This window comes from Podarcis erhardii (genome assembly GCF_964252035.2).
Source record: "Podarcis erhardii genome assembly, chromosome: 2".
NCBI lineage: Eukaryota > Metazoa > Chordata > Lepidosauria > Squamata > Lacertidae > Podarcis > Podarcis erhardii.
In genome coordinates, this window is record NC_138498.1 from 107,241,227 (window position 1) to 107,256,385 (window position 15,159).

The following is a 15,159-nucleotide window of genomic DNA, read 5'->3' on the forward strand; positions in this document are numbered from 1 at the left end:
GCCTGGAATTTGATGCCAACAAAGCTGCAAAATTTGCATGCATAAGGAGCAACCACCCCGCAATCAACACTCATCTGGAAACATTCTTGGATGTTCTGTCCCCTGTCCAGCCCTGGCCACACGGTCACTTTCTGTAGAGGGCCTGGAGTGGGTAGGAGGGGCTCTTAAAGACACAGCCACCCACAAACCTAAGCATAATCTGCTACAAGACTGAGCCACAGAAGTAAGCCTCAGCTCAGGTTCCTCTCCTCCAGCCTTCCCCAACTTGGTGCCCTCCAGTTGTTTTGGACTTCAACAGCTGGTGGGAGTCTAAAGCAGTCAGAGGGAACCAGGTTGCAGAAGGCTATTTCAGTCCTTCTTCCCCTTCCCAGTTCTGTTTCTGCATCTCCCCGCCCACCCACAAGGGAGACATATCTCTCTTTTCTCCTCCCACTGAAAAGTGTTGGAATGGTGGGCCCCTCAACATGATGTGCACGCACCTCGATGCATAAGCATGGGAGCAGGCGCTCATATGACAGCAGAGCAGGGTGATGCTTGGAGACCAGAATCTAGGAAGAGGAGAACAGGGCCATAACATTGAGGCTCTGGCACAGAATATAAGTTTGTAATTCTTCTTACTCAACCCGCACATTCCCCTTCATATCCCTCCAGCCTGTTTGTCCTGCCTTTTCCTCCACCCCCCCCCCCATTATTTTATCGTTTTACTGTTTGTACAGGAAGCAGCAGCCTCCTTGCTCTTCCTTCCTACTAAAGGTAAACGTAAAGGGACCCCTGACCATTAGGTCCAGTCGTGACCGACTCTGGGGTTGCGGCACTCATCTCGCTTTATTGGCCAAGGGAGCCGGCGTACAGCTTCCGGGTCATGTGGCCAGCATGACTAAGCCGCTTCTGGCGAACCAGAGCAGCGCACGGAAACGCCGTTTACCTTCCCGCCAGAGTGGTACCTATTTATCTACTTGCACTTTGACGTGCTTTCGAACTGCTAGGTTGGCAGGAGCAGGGACCGAGCAACGGGAGCTCACCCCGTCGCGGGGATTCAAACCGCCGACCTTCTGATCGGCAAGTCCTAGGCTCTGTGGTTTAACCCACAGCGCCACCTGTGTCCCATCCTTCCTACTAGATGGGTCGATTTCTTTTCTTTCCTCCCTTCTTTCTAAATTTATTTGGTTTTTTGGATTAAAATTTTAGTCATATATCAAACATAGACCAAACATAAACACTAGATCCCAAGGAATCTCTTGGACTTCCCTCCTTCCCTTTGTGGGTCCTATTGTTAATCATTTCCTCCTGCATCTTTTATGATGAGCCAAATCTTTTACATCTCCATTGTGTCCAAAATTCACCCTTAAACTACAAGTGATATTCCAATCCTTCTAATGATTTTGACTGTCTACAATGGTCTTTAAGTTATAATTTTCCCCCATTCCTTATTAAAATTCAGGTCTTCCTGATTTCGGCTTCTTCCGGTCATTTTAGCCATTTCGGCATAATCCATCAACAAGATCTGCCATTCTTCGCTGGTAGGGACTTTTATCTTCTTTTGGATGGGTCCATTTCTGTTCCTCCTCTGCATCCTTCCCCTCCAAGGTCTCACCTGCTGGTGGAAAGGCTGGCCCAGTTCCTCGCACTCCAGAGCCAGCTGGAGACAGAGGCGTACTGTGATGTCAGGGCCCTCGGTGACAGACACCTCAATAGCCCGTTCTGCTGGCACCCATCTGTGGTGGAATTCTGGAACTTCTGGGGAAGGAAAAGCAGGCTGTGGCAGAGGAGAAAACCCAATCTGGAGCAGGATATTTGGAATGTTGCTGCGGCAACTGATGAGGCGTTTTGGATTTGATTTCCCGCTTTATCACTACCAGAAAGAGTCTCAAAGCGGCTAACGTTCTCCTTTCCCTTCCTCCCCCACAACAAACACTCTGTGAGGTGAGTGAGGTTGAGAGGCTTCAGAGAAGTGTGACTAGCCCAAGGTCACCCAGCAGCTGCATGTGGAGGAGCAGAGACACGAACCCAGTTCACCAGATTACGAGCCTACTGCTCTTAACCACTACACCACACTGGCTCTCCACACTCACCACACTGATGTGTTTCAAGGCTTTGTGTATCTGAGGTAACACATGGCGTTGGTATGGAAATGTTGCAAAGCCACACAGGATTATCCTGCTATTACTGCATATTCTATTGCCTATCAACCATTGTGTGTACTTTGATATAGGATTAAATTCTTGCATGTGCAAGTTACAGAAATATATTATGCACATCTAAGACCTTGGCCTCTCTCCCCTCTGTATTGATCACAGAATAATTCTGGAATGCCAAGGAAGGCACTTTGAATACCATCTATGACCAGTGTTTCCTGAACACCATTTTCCCCCAGCACAGAATTTGAAGATTTTCCAGGCACAGAATTCCAGACCCCTCAGCAATGACAATAGGCCAGGCCTATATGTATTCTAGCCTTGTCTTACCTAATTGGTTGTTAGGGATTAAAAGGGTTTCGTTGATGCTCAGCACCCCGCCAGGAATGGTTTCCAGCGAAACAAGCACCCGGCGGCCGCTCTCTGCTGGGAAACAGTCAAACAGCACCTGCCACTGGAGAAGGAAATACCACAGTGAGAATGGTGCTCACCCAGATCTCCTGCTTGTAAATCATGCTGGAATCTTGGCCTGTCCCAAGCTGGAGTAACCCCCTAACTAGTGGCTGAAACGCTATTGCCCTGTAAGCGATTATCTGGTGAATCTCTTAAACAGCAGGAGTCCACAAAACGTACAAGCCAGACTTCACACACCACGGCATCATCACATCCGGTGCTTTTGGAGGGTATGAGGTGTCACCGCACATATCTTGGCAATGGAGCGGCAGTTGTGAGTACAAAATGGCTGCCGTGCACAGCAAAAAAAAAAAGAAAAGGAGAGGTGATGGTATTCCGTATCAGTCACTACCGCCACAAAGAAAGCACTGCTCATATCCATTCAAACCCCTGAACATGGAATCCAATGACTTGTGGAGGGTCTTGAACATACCAGCGTTCAATTTGTAAAAAAACCCACACATTTCTAGCCCTCATGAATTTAACCTTAAAAGGTTGAATCAAATTATGTTAATTCCCAAATCTTCTCCATCTGTTAATTCTAGAAAGAGAGTACAGTGGAACCTTGGTTTACGAACTTAATCCGTTCTGGAAGTTTGTTCTTAAACCAAAGCATGCTTTCCCATAGCAACGGGGGACTCAAGTTACAAAAGGAGCACACTCAACAGGAAGCGGAACATGTTCTGCTTCCAAGGCAAAGTTCACAAACCAAAACACCTACTTCTGGGTTTGCAGCGTTCTTAATCCAAGTTGTTTGTAAGCTAAGCTGTTCTTAAACCAAGGTACCACTGTACTTCCACACAGTATTTTCCCACAAGCCTCGCTCGTAAGAGATGGGGTGCCATTCCTCAAGTCTGCCTGAAACTCAACGTCACAATGATCCCTAGGCCTAGAAGAGCATGCATGCTTGTTGCAGTCACCCAACACGTCCTCACTCTGCACAAGCTCAAGGGCATCCCCATTCATTATGAATTTACAAGGAGTTGAGTTGACCACTGAAAGCAAGTTTTTTAGGGTTCAGTCCTGTCCTCTGTACCTTTTCTACTTCAGGACACAGACATCCCTTAGAACACAAAATAAACTCGGTGTCTGGTACAATGCTAGGAGCATCAAAAATGAGGGAATGGGAAGCACAGCAAAGTTTCTAAAAACCAAGGCCAAGCCTGAGGAATCTGTGACCTTCCAGAGGTTACCATACTACAACTCCCAACCACCCCAAGAATTTAGGTTCCCATAAAATTACACGTTGCTCCTACATTTTGCAAAGATGTTGAAAGACGCCACTTTGAATGTGGAATGTACAGAGATTGGTCGTTTCCCAACGCAATGGTCAAAAAGGAGGTTGTGGCGTATATGTTTCCACCTTTCTTTCCTGGCACAGAACTCCTGTGCTGGCAGGCAGACGTTCTGAAGCTTTTCCCAACATGGAGATAAAGGAGAACTTAATCAGCTGAATTTCGGCCTTGCGTACAGCTAATAAAGAGAAGGCAGCGACATCCTGTTGAGTGGCGGGAGAGAAGCCTCCCCACCACAGTCCAACACATCCACAGGAATGGTGATAACTAACCAAGGTTCCAGCGCCTGCTCTTCTGAAAATCTGAAGCCAGCCAGAGCGTTTGGAACTTATAACCAGGAAATGCAGCTCCAGTCCTTCAATGCCTGAGGTTAGGAAAAAAAGAGAGAGAGAATACAGTGGTACCTCAGGTTACATACGCTTCAGGTTACAGACTCCGCTAAACCAGAAATAGTGCTTCAGGTTAAGAACTTTGCTTCATGAGGAGAACAGAAATCGTGCTCCAGCGGCGTGGCAGCAGCAGGAGGCCCCGTTAGCTAAAGTGGTGCTTCAGGTTAAGAACAGTTTCAGGTTAAGTACGGACCTCCGGAACGAATTAAGTACTTAACCTGAGGTACCACTGTAGTGCCAAGGAGAGAGACAGGCAGTCCAAGGCAACACAAATCTTCACTGAATCCTGGTATTATTTATCACTTTAACTGAGTAATTTGTATCCCACTTAATATGGCAGTTTCTAAGCAGTGGAAGCAGTCTACCTCTCCTGGTGCTTACAAGGCAGTGTGTGTACTGTGCATTTGCGGGTTTCCTGAACAAGTGCATCATATTGTTATGAGTTTGTGGGTGCCAGGGTCCCCTAAATTCCTGGGCCCAATAGGTGCTAGAATTTAATCAAAGCTTGGGAGCTAGAATCACAGAACCCTGGAGTTGAAAAGAAACCCAACGGTCATCTGGTTCAAACCCCAGCTATGCAGGAATCTTAACTAGATCATCCATGACTGATGGCCATCCAGCCTCTGCTTAAAAACCTCCAAGGGAGGAGAGAACACAACCTCCAGAGGGAGACTGTACCACCCTTGTACAGATCTTACTGTCAGAAAGTCCCCCCTCCCGAAGTTTAGTTGGAATCTCCTTTCTTGTAATTTGAAGACATTGGTTTGAATCCTAAACTGCAGAGGAGAAAGCCTTGAGATATTTGAAGGTGGCTATCATTGTTAGAATTCCTGCTCCATGATTGCAGTCATGGGATTGTTGTCTATCACATGATGGTGTATGTTTTGACTCCACAGAGTGGGAAGTGACAGAGACAGGATGTTTGTGTTACTGTGTTCTGTGAAGTGGAAATATTGTCCTTTGTTCTTTCTCTTTGCTATCTGATGCTAGAGAGAGAGGGAGCCATGTTGAAGTGCTCCATGTGTTTTTATATGTAAATAAAGTAGATTAGCCAAAATGCTGAGCTGCTGAGGTCTGCTACGCAAACTGCGAAGACTCTGCGGATCCTTAAGTGTGACGATGTCTGTTGGCATCAGTCGCTGTGATGTTTGGGCTGAAGAAAGCTTTTGAAGCTCCTGAACGAACGACCAGGAGGGAGAGAACATGCCATGTGTCTCTGCCAGGGTCCTACTCAAGAGTAGGACGAGCTCTTGACAATCATATCTCCTCTCAGCCTCCTCTTTTCCAGGCTAAACATACCCGGCTCCTTCAACCGTTCCTCATAAGGCTTGGTTTCCGGACCCTTGATCGTCTTGGTTGCCCAAGTTCCAGCTTGTCAACATCCTTCTTAAATTGTGGTGCCCAGAATTGGACACGCTCCTAACCCTTCCAAACGACATCCCATTTACATTCGTTTTCTGTATCTCATTGCATCATGAGAACACTTCAATAAAAATATTAACTGTAATCTCCTTCCTCGCCACACCTGTTGTAAGAACCCTGGCTGGATCAGGCCCTGGCCCACCCCACCTGCTCCCACATCCTACCTGTAGCATTCAAAGCCACGCGAACACGCACACACGTCTGGCGCTTGCGGAACAGCTGAACTGGGCTTAGGCTAAGGCTGGGCGCACGCAGGAATAGGTCCTCCTGCAGCTTCTGCTGGCATCGGAATCTGGACCGAGGCAGGGCACCGTACGCTGTAGAAAAGAACAATAATGCAATTATGGGATAACGCTGGAGAAGCATCTTGGAACAACCCTAACCATTAGGTCCAGTCGTGTCCGACTCTGGGGTTGCGGCGCTCATCTCGCTTTATTGGCTGAGGGAGCCGGTGTACAGCTTCCGGGTCATGTGGCCAGCATGACTAAGCCGCTTCTGGCAAACCAGAGCAGCGCACGGAAACTCCGTTTACCTTCCCGCCGGAGTGGTAACTATTTATCTACTTGCACTTTGACGTGCTTTTGAACTGCTAGGTTGGCAGGAGCAGGGACCGAGCAATGGGAGCTCACCCCATTGCGGGGATTCGAACCACCGACCTTCTGATCGACAAGTCCTAGGCTCTGTGCTTTAACCCACAGCGCCACCCATGTCCCTCATTGTCATATAACCAGCATGCAAACATATCAGAATGTATGCTCAGCAAAGACGGGATGTAATCTAACCCCTGTGCAAACAAATCACAATAAATGCTCAATAAACACATTGCCTGGAGGGACCCTTGGTTATATTCTGCAATACAAGGACCCTTCCTGCACTCCAGGCCAAGCAACATCCTAGCGTTTAGAAGTTCCAAAATCTTTTCTCTTCAATTTCCACCCCAAAATGCCCATGGTTCCTTGCTGCAATCACAGTCACCGCACAAGCAGGCAATACAGGGAAGCTTATTTTCTTACTCACCAGTAGCATTCCAGCATTCCTGGAAAAAAGAAACAAGAGAAAAAGAAGGGTTCAGTGGGGTAAAGTGGAATCAATACAGTATCTCTCCCTGCAATCCTAAGGCAGGAGCATATTTGCCGGAAGTAAAACAGACAGGCTGGGTCCACAAATGTTTGCTAGTCCAAAGTAAAGAATGTACAGTGGCACCTCGGTTTTCGAGCATCTCGGAAGCCGAACGTTTTGGAACCCGAATGCCAAAAACCCGGAAATAATTGCTTCTGTTTTCGAACGCGTCTCGGAAGCCAAACGGCTTCTGAAGCGCATTTCTCAATTTTCTCAATTGAAATTGCTGACAGCGCTTTGCGCCTCAGTTGTCGAACGTTTCGGAAGTCGAACTGTCTTCCGGAACAGATTACATTCGACAGCCGAAGTTCCACTGCAGTGCTTCACACAACATGCATTTCATTTATAAAGATCTCACCGGTCTGGTTCACGCATCACACTAAGCCACAATATAATGAATACAGTGGTACCTCAAGTTACATATGCTTCAGGTTACATACGCTTCAGGTTACAGACTCCGCTAACCCAGAAATAGTGCTTCAGGTTAAGAACTTTGCTTCAGGATAAGAACAGAAATCAGGCTCTGGCGGTGCGGCAGCAGCAGGAGGCCCCATTAGCTAAAGTGTTGCTTCAGGTTAAGAACAGTTTCAGATTAAGAACGGACCTCCGGAACAAATTACCGGTAAGTACTTAACCTGAGGTACCACTGTATTTCACAACTGGGTTACTTGGCAGAAAGGTGGTATATAAAGGCAGTTAGTTAGATAAATAATGAATGCATTAAGCCTGCTTCACTATTGTTTTGTTTGCGTTCTTTTTTGTTATTATGTACTTTGTGGTTTTATTTTGTATTTTTATGCTGTGAACCACCCTGAGATCTTCGGATGCACGGCAGTATAAAATTCAATAAACAAAACAAAACTCACTTTGCTACTGCTATTTCCCAGTAGGGCTACCAACTTGAATAAAATGGGGGGGGGGCAGATAAACCCTACCCTGCATAACTGATCACAATATGTGGCACACACACCATTTGAATGGGAATGCCCATCAACTTGGGGGTGGGCCTCTCAAATATTTTATTGTGGGGGAGCAAAGGGACCTTGGCTCCTAAGCTCCCCAGGTGCTCTGGTTCAGCAACGAAGCCAAGACACTTCACCCCCCCCCAAAAAAAATCTGGGAACTGTAGTTTTCTTCTCACGGAGCTACAGTTCCCAGCATTTGTGGGAAGGGATGCTTTAAATGTGCGCGCAGCCCAGGCCTATGTGTTTCAATGCCTGGCTAAAGCTCTGCCTAGCAAAAACATTTTACTGCCTGAACTGGAACAGCAAATGGCCCCCTCCTCCCGCGAAAGTCAAGATACCCAAGGTATTTTGGCACGTGAGGCAAAAGTGAGCATTAAAAAAACCAACCCGATGCCTCTCATAATTTGCTGCCTTTTGTGATCTTCAAAAGCCGCTGCCTGAGGCAGTTGCCTCACTCTGCTTAACGGCAGAGCCGGCCTTGAAAAAAACAATGAGTCCACAGAAGCTACTAGTTCACCCACCCACCCACCCACCCAATCCAATCCAAAGTCACTTGTGGCTTGGAAGGCGGGGTGGAGTAAGCCACAAATTTTAACACTTCTCTGTCTAGTCACCCACAAGTGATCGTTATCACAGGAAAGTGACAATTTACAAGCTGCTTCCGCTTCGATCCTCACGTATTCGATTCTCAATGTGGTTTTCTCCATGTGTATGAGGGTGATCTCTCTCACACTAGATCTCTATTTATTTATCATCTATCTATCATCTCTATATCTATCTATCTATCTATCTATCTATCTATCTATCTATCTATCTATCTATCTATCATCTCTATATCTATCTATCTATCTATCTATCTATCTATCTATCTATCCATCTGTATCATCTATCCACACACACACACACACACACAGTGTTGGGGGGGAGGAAGAGGAAGAGAGGGAGCTCTGATTGTGTAACACCTCACACCTCAGCGATAATAAATCACTGGCAAATAGTGCCATGCGCTACCACTGAAATGTTACTCAATCAGATATACGCCCCTGCAGATGAGAGTGGGGTGCCGTGAGTTTAAATTGAAATGTACTCAGAACTCCATTCCAGCACATCTCAGGTGGGTGCCGTTGCCATTGTAAGAAAACATGGAAGTGTTCGTCGTGAGTTCCGGCACCGCTTTTTCTAGAAAAATAACACTGTATACCCCCTTCTTCCTGAAACCTCTGTGAGACTGCTATTTAGTCCTGTAGCAGGCAGGCCCAAACCAAGAGGCCACTGTTAACTACAGGGATACAAGGGGAGGCAAAGGATCGTAAGCGGGGCCTATTCCGCAGCCGGCACATTCCGGTTGGCCCTTGGACTTCTGTTGGAACTTCCTGTGCTCCCGCTTTGTCTGGTGCACGTCATCGCCTTCACTGGAGGATGCCTCATCACTGCTGGCCTCTTCATGATGCACCGGAACTGGCTCCCTAGCAAGACGCGGGCTGCTGCACTTGCGGATCTCCTGGGCGGAGCGTTCAGCAGCTTCTGAGGCCACAGCCTCCTCAATGGCTTTCTGCAGCGTGAGGTCTGGCTTGGCGAGGAGACGCCGTTGCAGATGGATGTCCCGGACCCCGCAGACGATTCGATCCATCAGGGCATCGTCTAAGTCTCGGAACTCACAGTGCATTGCAGCCTGTCGCAGGGCGGTGGTGTAGTTGTTGATTGACTCCCCCTCTGCCTGGTTCCGGTGGTAGAACGCATGGCGGGCAGCAATCTTGGACGGCTTTGGTGCGTAGTGGTTGCAGAGCTTCTCTTGGATCGTGTCCCATGGTGTTGCCTGGACTGCTTCGGGCGCAACCAATGCTCGGGCCGTCTCAAACACCTCAGGCCCACAGAGGCTGAGGAATAGGCCCCGCTTACGATCCTTTGATACTGCTGTCAGCTCGTTGGCTTGGAGGTAGCAGTCGAACCGAGCGAGGTAGGAATCCCATGATTCAGAGGCTGGCGCAAACGGCGGTAGAGGCACAAGTGAAGCCATGATTCCGATGCCGGCGTGAAGGGCGATGGATGGAACACCGTGCTCTAGCCAGAACAGTCAGCTCTGAATTGGTTCTGTCCAGTGATTTCGCTCAGTGATTTCGCTCTGTGATTCAGCTCAGTGATTCAGCTCAGTTCAGAGGCTGGCCGCATCTGGCTGTGCTCTGATGTCCATCAATCCCATCCTCGTCGCCAGTGTTAAGTTGTGGGTTGACATAGCAGACGACACAGCGATTTCTCCAAGTAGCTCTTTATTTCGTAAGCTGGAATAGAACTGACTGCAAACAGCTCAGCCGGCCTGCTTTTATAGGCAGCCGGCTGTCAACATTGTAACAACAACAGCCCAGAGTTCCCGCCTAAAATAACTGACGCGGACCTGAGGGAAAACTATCTACAGACCTGAGGGAAAACTATATACAGTATCCCCCTGCTGGCCCAGGGTGAAACTTCACTACATAACACAAACCATCTCAAAGAGATGTATAACTGGTATGAAATGATGGCTTAAAACATCCCCAATTAGAATTGAAGGCTGTCGTATGTTAAGGGCTCTGTATCACTGGAAAGGGAAACATAAGGAATGAGCCAGTTCCTTCGTGCAAAAGTTTGTGAGAAGGAGGGAGGCATGTATTCATGATCTGAATAATCCTTAGTCTACCATAATGTGAAACGCTAATAATTCGAGTGAGTGAGTGAGTGCGTTAAGACATTTAAGGAATGTTTTAGTAGGTGGGTTTTCCCCCATTTTTTTTATTAAGGCATGGGGTTTGTGGGTGGTATTCAACTAAGTTTTACTCAGACCCACTGAAATTAATGAGTCTAACTAAGTAAGGTCCGCCCATTTTAATGGCTCTACTCTGATTGATATGCGTTTAATTTTCCCTTAAAGCCATCTAAGTTGGTGGCTATCAGCTCTTCACATCTCGTAGGAAGGAGTTTCGTAGCTTTACCATGTGCCGGGTGAAGAAACACATCCTTTCGTCTCTTCCGAATCTTCCTTTTCTGAAACGTCTTCACTGTTACAATATCCTTTTTGAGGTGAGGCAACCAGAACGGTACACGAGTTGGCAGCATTACGATACTGGCAGTTTTATTTTCAGTCCCTTTCCTAAACAACCCTTAGCACAGCATTCGCTTTTTTCGCACCAGCTGCACACGTTTATCTTAGCAAGATGGTAATCGCTAAGGCCGCACTACACACATTCAAAGCTCATGACTTCCCCTAAAGAATCCTAGGAACTGTAGTTTGTGAAGGGTGCTGCTAACTGTAGCTCTTTGAGGGGTAAACTACAGTTTCCGCGATTATTTATGGAGGGGAGGGGAAGCAATGCACTTCATAGCTCAGTCGGTAGAGCATGAAGCTCTTAATCTCAGCGTCGTGAGTTTGAGCCCCACATTGGGCAAAAAACCCTGCATTGCAGGGGATTGGACTAAATTCCCCTCGCGGTCCCTTCCAACTGTACAATTCTGTGATTCTGTGAAATATAAGGGATGGTAGCCAACTAACAGCACATCCACACTTTGCTTGTCCCACATCCAGAAATCACGGGTCTGAGAGGTTTTCTGCTTGTTCTGTGCTTTCTAGGCAAATTTTTGTTTGCCACGCAGTTTCCCCCAGGAAAACACGCTCTTTACTGCTGAACTGGAACAAACAGCAATCCATAGAAAGCCCCATTGGAGTTTGGACCGATTCAGCAATAAACTGAGGGTTTTCTCAGGGGAAAGCGTCGGGCCAAAAGTAGACCCACTGGCATTAGTTAACACCTATCATAAAGAATTGTTAACAGATGCAAGGATGTTAATGGCTCAAAAGTGGAAAAGAACGGCTTTACAAGTTCAGGATTTGGCTATAATGGCAAAAGCAACAAAGAGCAAGAATGACAAGTGAATGTAGAAATAAATTATGAGGAAACTGGTTTTTCCTTATACAATCCCCTCCCCGTCCCCAATAAAATAACTACATCCCATGAAAGAAAATTCAAGGAGGTCTGGAGGGTTTCTTAGAGGAGAATTTTATGTTAAGGCGTATTTTCTTGCAGATTATTATGATCCGGAGCCATTTTATTTCTTAGAGCAGATTTGTTGATTTTCCTGAACGCATGTCGGATGATTACATAAATTTGAAAAATAAAAGGAAAGGAAAGAAAGAAACCAGCTTGACTTATATTACATCCATGGATTTGAACTGTGAGGTAAACTTAGCTGAATACTCCCTGTTGTGTGTACAACGGGGGGCGGGGGAGAGAAAAAACCAACCAAAGAGCAGGGCGACTGTCAGATTCTTCTGAGAGTCCTCCGCTGTAGGGTCCCTATCCTGCACTTCCACCACGGACAGCCCTCGCTTCAGTTGCTCTGCGGGGCACTGCAACCCTGCCTTGCTGTCACAATCGTTAACGGACTATGAACCACATTCCTGACAATACTAAGCACGCTGCCTCTTTTCCAGTTCCCGGACTGATCACATTTGCAGATACATCGTACCACAGCATTATGTCTTCTCATGCTTCCCTCAAAGCCCCAAAGACATCCATATAAAGAAACAGAGGAAGTTAGAAGGACATTCTCCTGTCACCCACATTAAAACAACAAACAAGAAAGCAGCCTGGGCAACTCTTGGCTTCAGGGAGCGCAAGGAACAGCCAGGCACTCATGTCCCTCTTTCCCATCAACCAATAAAGGATTGGCGCTCAAATTTTGGGGTTGCCCTGTGTCTGCACTGTATGAGGTCTGCAACATCCACTGCCCGCCCCTTGCCCCAAAAACAATATCGTCGCACCCGTAAAAGTAAAAACATGCTTACGAAGTTGGTGAGGAGTTGCCGGCGGGCAAGAGGCAGGTAATTCCGGGGTGCAGCATGCAAAAGGCTCAGGAAGAAGGCGATGGGCAGCAGCAGGGCACTCGTTGTGGGCCTCCCCATGGAGTGCCGGGCTGGAGCTCAGCTAGGCCGGAACATGGCTGTTGTTAAACAGTCGAAGAGTCAGATCTCAGCACTCCTAGGCCAGGCAGCCGCAGGCAAGTCTCCACCCCTCAGTCTCTCCGTTCCCTGGTATGCCTTGCCCCAACCTAGCCAGTCTGGCCTGCCTGCATTCCTTGGCGGCTGCTGCTGCTGCTGCAGCTGTTCCAGCAGCTCCTGGGTGTTGTTGTTGGGACAGCCTGTGAAACCCCACAACTCAGAGGGGTTCCGTTTCCCCTTCCGCCCCCATGTCATTGCAGGGTTCTCTGAGAGGCGGCACACAGCCTAGCTTGGCTTAATCATTTCTAGCCCTGGGTAAGGGGTTAAAGGGCAACCAGGACATGGGCGTAAACAAGGGGGGAGCAGGGAGGGGCAGCTGCTCCCCAAGCAATAAAAATACTGTATTTTTTGCTCTATAAGACTCACTTTTTCCCTCCTAAAAAGTAAGGGGAAATGTGTGTGTGTCTTATGGAGTGAATGCAGGCTGCACAGCTATCCCAGAAGCCAGAACAGCAAGAGGGATTGCTGCTTTCATTGTGCAGAGATCCCTCTTGCTGTTCTGGCTTCTGAGATTCAGAATATTTTTTTTCTTGTTTTCCTCCTCCAAAAACTAGGTGCGTCTTGTGGTCTGGTGCGCCTTATAGAGCGAAAAATACGGTACATAGCAAACCAAGGTTCTGCCCCAGCCCCACAACAAAAGGCCACACACCCCCTAACAAAAATCCTGTCTACGCCAGTGAACCAGGACCTATGAATCCACTGAGAGGATGTAAACTCCTACAGCGCTAAAGCCCACCCTACACTCCAGGCTCATGCCCAGGAGCTAAGCTTCATTCATTCCTTACAACAACCCTGCAGAGTATGCCACTACCACTCTTTGTTTTATGGAACTGAGGATGAGGGAATGCGGCTGATCGTAAAGTAGAGCTTTCCAAACTTTCTATGTTGGTGACACACTTTTTAGACGTGCAGCATTGCACGACACAATAATTCAGTTTTACTGACAAACCAGAGGTGTAAACTAACCCCTTTCTAGCCCTGTGAGGAGTGTGGGGAGCGTTCGCATGACATGCCAGCACACACGACGCACTAATGTGTCATGGCACAGAGTTTGGAAAGTTTTGTGGTGTCTGAATGTCCCTGCCTAATGCTTCGATCTCTGTGACGTGAGCTATTAAAAAGATAAAGCGTGTCACCTGGTTGCCTATGCAATGCAAGGACCCTGCAAGATCAGGAACAGTTGGGCTGCTTGTGTTGCCTTGCTTCTTCTGCGATTGTGAACAGGTGCAAAGAAACGGTCCTGAAATTCGTTGGTGGTTCCGAGTTTTCTTATCTGCATGGAGGTTTGAAAGACAGATCAATCAGAGAGCCATCAGCATCACACACATATGAAAAGTTTTGACTGGAGGAAGTTACTGTTCTTGAAAGGGACATTGCTTATACAGTGGTACCTCGGGTTAAGTAAACTGTTCTTAACCTGAAGCACCACTTTAGCTAATGGGGCCTCCCGCTCCCGCTGCGCAAAAGTTCTTAACCCGAACAAAGTTCTTAACCCGAGGTACTATTTCTGGGTTAGTGGAGTGTGTAACCTGAAGCGTATGTAACCTGAAGTGTATGTAACCCAAGGTACCACTGTATTGAAGGACAGGCGCCCAATGTTTACTTCAGGAATTCAGGGACATAAAAACTTTACTGCTTTTTATTGTGCTATATTTCATGTTTTTGTGCAAATAAGGGACTGGAAATTTGGAACTAGTAACTAACTTTAGCGCTCTTACAAATAAAGTGAGCTAAAGATGCTTTTGGGGAATGCATTTTTCAGCCAACCACCAGAAAATTGGCACTGTAATAGGGAGTGACCATATTGTGGGGGGAGGGTTCTGTTCCTGGCCCCTGCACATGTCTCATAAGCCTAGCCCAGCCCATTATGCCCCGCCCCCATTATGCCCTCTTCTGGGTCCAAAATGACCTACACTTTGGTGGTCACACAAAATTGGACACACGCAAAATGGTCATCGCCTGTACTTCACAAAGCAATTCATTACCAGTGGTTAGGATGAAGAGTATACTGCTTTTTGTACGTTAGAAACCCAGGCTGTATGCAAACTGTACCTTTAAAGTATATTCAAAACACATTTCCCCTCAAAGAATTCTGGGCACTGTAGTTTCTTAAGGGTTGCAGGGATTCTAACTCTGTGAAAGGTAAACTACAGTGCCCAGAATTCTTTGAGGGAGAGAATGTGCTTCGAATGTGCTTTAAAGGCATAGTGTACAAACAGTATTTAACTGGAGTGAAAAATTGCTAAAACAAACTGAAATTGAAGCTGAAAACAGGGAGGATGAAGGGGGGGGGAGATATGCTGTCAAGATAAGAGAGGTGACAGCAAAGAAGGAAGGGAGATGAGGAAAGAG

The 15,159-nt window shown here is 47.2% G+C and overlaps 1 protein-coding gene across 5 annotated transcripts in view; it reads right to left on the minus strand.

Annotated features, from left to right (window-relative positions):
- Positions 1–15,159, minus strand: part of IL17RE (interleukin 17 receptor E) — a 61,464-nt gene that overhangs the window by 17,024 nt on the left and 29,281 nt on the right. For all 5 annotated transcript variants that reach the window (XR_014154057.1, XM_081852697.1, XM_081852696.1 and 2 more), the window contains 8 exons: positions 13,944–14,080; positions 12,595–12,749; positions 6,712–6,730; positions 5,859–6,011; positions 4,156–4,247; positions 2,466–2,589; positions 1,595–1,737; positions 480–548 (listed from right to left, as the gene is read on the minus strand). Coding sequence is in view for 4 of the 5 variants with exons in the window: in XM_081852697.1 (XP_081708823.1) it covers positions 480–548; positions 1,595–1,737; positions 2,466–2,589; positions 4,156–4,247; positions 5,859–6,011; positions 6,712–6,730; positions 12,595–12,711 (717 nt within the window). In the remaining variant the exon portion in view is untranslated. The remainder of the gene's footprint in view (positions 1–479; positions 549–1,594; positions 1,738–2,465; positions 2,590–4,155; positions 4,248–5,858; positions 6,012–6,711; positions 6,731–12,594; positions 12,750–13,943; positions 14,081–15,159) is intronic.